A 7,274-nucleotide genomic window follows, 5' to 3' on the forward strand; every position below is an offset into this window, starting at 1 on the left:
AAGAAGTATCTAGAATTGATTTTATTTCGTAAAATGGAAAAAATACCTAAATTTTGGCTCCAAAGCGTGTGCGGTAATAACAATGGGAATAAGAGCGACAACTGCCTAGTAATTGCAGGCATGGTAATACATGCGATAACGTTTAAACTACGCCCTAGCCCCTCTCTCCTCTTTGTCCACTCCATTTTGCATTCTCACTACAAAGCGTTGTCAATATCTGTGGTAAACTTTGAGAAAGTTTTATAGTCCCCTAAGCATCCACTTTCAAGCCCATTTGACTTAATGGCAAGGTAATCTCAACAACTAATGCGACCAGTAATCATGGCCTCGCTGTATTGGCCCTACATAATTGGCATCGTAATGATTGAAATACGTTAATGAGGTCATACGTTGTGGGTCTGCACCTTTGTCTGGGGCCATGTAACTTTTTGATGTATCACGAGATTTCTCAAGGCTTAGAGACGAGCTTGAGGTTGCTTTGTACGTTTCTTTGAGTTTGGCAAAAAAGAAAAAAAAATTACAAGGTTGTACAACAATCATTTTCAATAAAAGATGATGGAATCAAAATTATGTACATTTTTTTAGTAAATTTTTTGTTTTGTCAAAAAAAAAAAGTGGCACTTAAAAAATCAGTATCCTATTTTTCGAATAGATTCTAAAATCGAGGATCTTAAAGTACAACATGGCTAGGCTAACGAAGCCCTGGTTAAAGATTGCGAAGTGATCGAGGCTTCTCTCTAAATTTGATCACCCATGCTTGCATCTTGGAGACACAATATGGTATCATGTAAACACGTTTGACATTAGAATTGCATAGTTTATCTTTCTGTGGTCCGAATGCCATTGCTTGGAATGCACATTATGAGATTTTTAATCAGAGGCTATTAATCTCGAAGCCACATGATGAGATTTTTAACCAGAGGTTATTGATAAATAATGTTGTGTCGGCCAGCTAAAATCAATAGTAACCCAATGTGGTATAGATGGTTTGTAGAAGGGAAAGAATAAAAAGCAAAGAAGCAGCAACGATGGAAAGGAGAAGCCAAGGTTGCCTCTCCCAATACAGCTCCTTAAAGTTGGCCTTCCACCTGTTCCACCGCTTCTTGGATAATGTTTCTAGTTGGGTCATAATGGCAGAGTGTGAGGGGGTATTGCGGTAGGAGACAGACACGCAGAGCTTGTTCCACATAGAAGCCACCTCTTCATCGCTACCAAGCTTGTTGCAAAGGACACCAGCATCTTCCAGGAGTTGAACATCGTGTGCGGTGTCGATGAGGCAGTCCATGAGGTGCACGTATGAGACAACAGAGTACTCCTGGGGATGACGGAGAGTGGCCTCATAGGCAAGGAGGTTGTGCAGCACACGCACCGCCGTGTCACTCACTGTGATTCTTGGTAAGCAGAGCACGGCATTCTTGCTGTCGAAAGAAATGGTAGCGTCTTTGTGGCATCGCTGAAACCGCACGCCGCATCTTGCTAGACGTGAGGCAGTGGGCAAGGAAGGGTCCAAGACAGGATTAAATATAGACCTACGAGTCCTGGCATTCTGCAAGAGTACTTCCGCGGAGTCTGGAGTCAGGCGAGAACAAATTTCATCATACAGAAAGGCAAGAAGGGGCTGTCCAGCCAGCTTCTGATCAAGCTTCTCGCCCATCATTAATGGAGGCAAGATGTATGGCCTCCAATCGGTGAAGGGGCTTGCATGCTTGCAATACCAGTAGATCACACCCTGCAAAGAGGGCCACTGGTCTACTAGAAGGCCGCTATAGTCACTAATATATCGATCGACAAACGAAGCTTCCGCCGCTCTACTTTGCAACGGTGGCCCTTCACCTGCCCCATTAGCTTCATCGGTAGCAGGCCGGCTGGCGCCACGCACGGTATCGATTGCACACTCCACCACAACCATGGGAATTTGATTTTCTAGAAGGATGGCATCACCGAGAACCAGACGAGCCAGCGGATGGATAAGCGGCGTGCTCCACTGCAGCCTTTGACTCATTGTGGCAGCAATGATGGTGATGGCATCGATGGCGAGGACGGCAGCAAGGCGGCTGAAATCGAGCCCTTCCCGATTGAACCATTGCACGTACTGAGAGCGAATTTGGGGCTCATACTTCTCGATCATACTGATCAGGTTGGCTAGCTGAGGGAGAGGTAGCAGAGCGGCAGCTGTCATTCGCTTCAGATGGACCCCGTCGAGCAGAGGATCGACAGGAGGCTGTAGATGAGAGGTGCAGGCAGCATGATTATCCTCAAGGTCATCAAGATAGGCATGGTAGGGGCCGAAAGAGAAGAGGAAAGGGGTGTAGGCCTGTGGGTTTGCCTTGCGCTGATCCACAGGCACTTTATAGAGGCGCGGATATGCATTCGCAGCGGCACCTGTAGTATTACTCTCCTCCTCACCCGCGCTGGACGTACCGGCGGGCCACTCGCTCAGAAAACTTCGGCCCATGACTCAGCTTCTAATGTGCAGAAACACGGCGCAGCGGCCAGTAAATGAGCTGACCGCAAAATTCATGAAGAAAGCACAGGAGAAGGAGAAGGAGAAGAGGGGGGGGAGAGAGAGAGAGAGAGAGAGAGAGAGGGGTCATGGGCCTCTTTGCCTCTCGAATCTCTGCTTGAGCCTTCCAGTTCTTATAATTAGCGCCAGAAAATTAACGTAGGAAACATCCACTCAACTTCTCAACAAGTCAAGTCAAGTGGCCTTCTAGCTGATTGTAGTCTTGTAGACAATTTTACTGGTCAATTGGCTCTAAATTGACACCTAACGCGCCTGCGCGCAGAGCCCGGGTCAAGGCCGGCAACGTCCAGCCCTTGGTCCTCATGAATCATTGTCGCAGTCCCATGCAGCTGACAGTCGCAAGCTTCCCCTCGTGTCCTAACAATCGTTTGACTTTGTGAGAGGTGAGTCCCGCTGCGTGCATACAGAGCATGCAGCACATTGGCAGTTCACCTACTGCACCCAGCGCAACTTGAGTTGGAAAAATAGGCCAATTTCCTAATTTTTACCTTGATTATGTAATATCATTTTTGAGAATGTTGAAAGAAGACTTGTGCCACTTGGCAGCACTTCATTGGAAGGAAAAAGCAAAAAATGGCGAAAGGTAGTGAGCTAATTTTGGAAAAGGAGTGGAGCAGACCGTGGTGCGCAGTCTTCAGCTGGAGAGAGAGAGAGAGAGAGAGAGAGAGAGAGAGAGAGAGAATATCAACAAAGCTTCCTGTCCGTAATCTTGTCTCTTGGAGTGCATTGATCGCGCAACAGGGGTAGGGCCAGGAAGTGTTTTCTGCTCCAGCACACAGAGAGAGAGAGAGAAGCTTCCTGTCCGTAATCTTGTCTCTTGGAGTGCATTGATCGTGCAACAGGGGCAAGGCCAGGAAGTGTTTTCTACTACAGCACATAGAGAGAGAGAGAGAGAGAGAGAGAGAGAGAGAGAGAGAGAGATGCTATCTGTAATCTTGTCTCTTGGAGTGCATTGATCGTGCAACAGGGGCAGGGCCAGGAAGCGTTTTCTGCTGCAGTAGAGAGAGAGAGAGAGAGAGAGAGAGAGAGAGAGAGATGTTATCTGTAATCTTGTCTCTTGGAGTGCATTGATCGTGCAATAGGGGCAAGGCCAAGAAGCGTTTTCTGCTGCAGTAGAGAGAGAGAGAGGGAGGGAGGGAGAGAGAGCGAGGGGGGGGAGAGAGAGAGAGAGAGAGAGAGAGAGAGAGAGAGAGAGAGAGAGAGATGTTGACAAAAATCGCCATGCTAGGCACTACCTTGCTCGACATGTTTGCCAAATGCGGTGTTCTTCATAAAGCACAAAAAGTGCTCAATGAGCTTCCTGTCTCGAAAGTTGTCTCTTGGAATGCTCTGATCGCGGGATATGCCCAATAAAGGCACGGCCACGAAGCGTTGGGCTGTTTTCTGCTACAGCACAAAGAGAGAGAGAGAGAGAGAGAGAGAGAGAGAGAGAGAGAGAGAGAGATGCTATCTGTGTTAAGCAGAAGGTTTTGTGCCAGAGCAGTAGGAGTGCATTGATCGCGCAACAAGGGCAGGGCGAGGAAGCGTTTTCTGTTGCAGCAGAGAGAGAGAGAGAGAGAGAGAGAGAGAGAGAGAGAGAGAGAGAGAGAGAGTGTTGTTGACAAAAATTGCCATGCTAGGCACTGCCTTGCTCGACATGTATGCCAAATGCGGTGTTCTTCATAAAGCACAAAAAGTGCTCCATGAGCTTCCTGTCTGGAATGTTGTCTCTTGGAATCCTCTGATTGCGGGATATGCCCAATAAAGGTAGGGCCAGGAAGCGTTGGGCTGTTTTCGGTTGATGCAAAGAGAGGGCAACTCTCCCAAATGCAATCACCTACGCTTGTATCTTCAAGGCATGTGGCATTATGCAGATGCTGATATGGGCAAAAGAATTCATGATTATATTGTTAGCCAGAGGTTGTTGGAAAAAAACGAGGTACTTGGCACTGTCTTGGCATGTATACCAAATGTGGTGCTCTTGAGAAAGCATAGAAACTTCTTGAGGAGCTTACTGTTCAGAGCGGCATATCTTGGAATGCACTGACTGCAGGATACGCACAAGAGGAGCAGTGCTAGGAAGCTGTGGACTATTTACCTTGATTATGTAATATCATTTTTGTTTCAGTAGATGTGAAGCAAGAGCTATCTCCATACGCAATCATCTACGTGTATATCTTAAAGGCATGTGGCTCTACGCAAGATGCTGATATGGACACAGAAATTCACAATGATATTGTTACTCAATTGCTATTGAAAAGAGATGTCATGTTGACACTCCCTTGGTCGATGTGTATGCCAAATGTGGTGCACTTGAGAAAGCACAAATAGTGCTCGAGAAACTTTTTGTTCATAACAGCATCTCTTGGAATGCACTGATTGCGGGATACGCACAACAGGAGTCGAGGTTTTGTACCAGAGTAGTAGGATTCATGTTCATATTGTTAGCCAAGTGTTGTTGACAAAAACGCCATGCTAGGCACTGCCTTGCTCAACATGTATGCCAAATGCGGTGTTCTTCATAAAGCACAAAAAGTGCTCGATGAGCTTCCTGTCTGGAATTCTGTCTCTTGGAATGCTCTGATCGTGGGATATGCCCAATAAAGTCAGGGCCACAAGGCGTTGGGCTGTTTTTTGCTGCAGAGAGAGAGAGAGAGAGAGAGAGAGAGAGAGAGAGAGAGAGAGAGAGAGAGAGAGAGAGAGAGAGAGAGAGAGAGAGAGAGAGAGAGAGAGAGAGAGAGATGCTATATGTGTTAAGCAGAAGGTTTTGTGCCAGAGCAGTAGGATTCATGTTGATATTGTTAGCCAAGTGCTGTTGACAAAAAGCGCCATGCTAGGCACTGCCTCGCTCGATATGTATGCCACATGTGGTGTTCTTCATAAAGCACAAAAAGTGCTCGATGAGCTTCCTGTCTCGAATGCTGTCTCTTGGAATGCTCTGATTGTGGGATATGCCCAATAAAGGCAGGGCCAGGAAGCATTGGGTTGTTTTCTACTGCAGGAGAGAGAGAGAGAGAGAGAGAGAGAGAGAGAGAGAGAGAGAGAGATACTATCTGTGTTAAGTAGAAGGTTTTGTGCCAGAGCAGTAGGAATCATGTTGATATTGTTAGCCAAGTGGTGTTGACTAAAATCGCCATGCTAGGCACTGCTTTGCTCGACAGGTATGCCAAATGCGGTGTTCTTCATAAAGCACAAAAAGTGCTCGATGAGCTTCCTGTCTGGAATGCTGTCTCTTGGAATGCTCTGATCGTAGGATAGCACAGAGAGAGGGCAACTCTCCCAAATGTGACTCAAATGCAATCACCTACGCTTGTATCTTCAAGGCATGTGGCATTATGCAGATGCTGATATGGGCAAAATAATTCATCGATTATATTGTTAGCCAGAGGTTGTTGGAAAAAAATGAGGTACTTGGCACTGTCTTGGCATGTATACCAAATGTGGTGCACTTGAGAAAGCATAGAAAGTGCTTGAGGAGCTTACTGTTTGGAGCGGCATCTCTTGTTATGCACTGACTGTAGGATATGCACAAGAGGAGCAGGGCTAGGAAGTTGTGGACTGTTTTCAACAGATGTGAAGCGAGAGATATCTCCAGACGCAATCGTCTACGTGTATATCTTTAAGGCATGTGGCTCTACGCAAGATGCTGATATGGACACAGAAATTCACAATGATATTGTTACTCAGATGCTATTGAAAAGAGATGTCATGTTGACACTCCCTTGGTCGATGTGTATGCCAAACGTGGTGCACTTGAGAAAGCACAAATAGTGCTCGAGAAACTTTTTTTTCAGAACAACATCTCTTGGAATGCACTGATTGCGGGGTATGCACAACAGGAGTCGGGCTAGAAAGCTCTAAGCTATTTTCAGCAGATGCACAGTGAGGGCCTTTCTCCAGATGCAATCACCTGCGCATGCATCTTGAAGGCATGTGGCTCTACGTAAGATGCTGATATGGCACAAAAATCCACAATTTCTTTGTTCGTCAAAGGCTTTTGAAAATAGAGGTCGTGGTTGGCACTCCCTTGGTCGATATATATGTCAAATGTAGTACGCTTCAGAAAGCATAAAAAGTGCTTGAGCTGCTTCTTGTCTGGAATGTTGTCTCTTGGAACGCACTGATTACGGGATATACGCAACATGAGCAGGGACAAAAATCTCTAAGCTGTTCTCAGCGGATGTAAAGCGAGTGTATCAATAACCATTCAATCAACTATACTTTTGTCTTTTTGAAGGCATCTAAGATTACCAGTGCAGGGTGTTCGGGCAAAATATTGTGTCACTGCACAGGAAAATAGATATCAACACATGCGAAGAGAGGGCCTTTGTCCATACGAAATCACCTGTGCGTGCATATCGTGATTGCTGCAATCACATGCGTGTGCATCTTGAAGGCATGTGGCTCTACGCAAGATGCTGATATGGGCATAAAAATTCACGCTGATATTGTTGGTAAAGGATTGTTGAACGTGCTTGGCAATGCCTTGGTTGACATGTTTGCTAAATGTGGTGCACTTCAGAGAGCACCATAACTTCTTGAAAAGCTTCCTATCCAGAGTGTGGATTGATTGCAAGATTTACCGCATAGGGGGCAGCCAAAAAGCTCTAGTCTTTTTTCAACATATTTGAAGTGATACCTTTGGTCTGTTCTCAGCAGATTCGAATCGATGGCCTCTCTCATGATTGCAAGATTTGCTCCAAAAGGGAAGCATAAGAAAGCTCTAGGCTGTTTTCAACAGATGCGAAGCAAGGAATCTTGGAGAAAGATA

At 46.0% G+C, this 7,274-nt stretch overlaps 1 protein-coding gene and 1 pseudogene across 1 annotated transcript; one reads left to right on the forward strand and one right to left on the reverse strand.

The window, feature by feature from the left end:
* Positions 1-599: 599 nt before the first annotated feature.
* Positions 600-2,585, reverse strand: LOC147461724 (putative UPF0481 protein At3g02645). Its single transcript, XM_086501646.1, has one exon. The coding sequence runs from the start codon at positions 2,453-2,455 to the stop codon at positions 959-961; it is 1,497 nt and encodes a 498-aa protein (XP_086357772.1). The 5' UTR covers positions 2,456-2,585; the 3' UTR covers positions 600-958.
* Positions 2,586-4,257: 1,672 nt separating this feature from the next.
* Positions 4,258-6,153, forward strand: LOC147461725 (uncharacterized; annotated as a pseudogene).
* Positions 6,154-7,274: the final 1,121 nt, after the last annotated feature.

Source organism: Adiantum capillus-veneris, chromosome 3, assembly GCF_014529385.1.
Source record: "Adiantum capillus-veneris isolate H3 chromosome 3, ASM1452938v2, whole genome shotgun sequence".
NCBI classification, from domain to species: Eukaryota; Viridiplantae; Streptophyta; class Polypodiopsida; order Polypodiales; family Pteridaceae; genus Adiantum; species Adiantum capillus-veneris.

What these genes read in the sequence shown, in the direction of transcription:
- LOC147461724 (XM_086501646.1), bottom strand. Translation starts at nt 2,455, where the DNA reads ATGGGCCGAAGTTTTCTGAGCGAGTGGCCCGCCGGTACGTCCAGCGCG.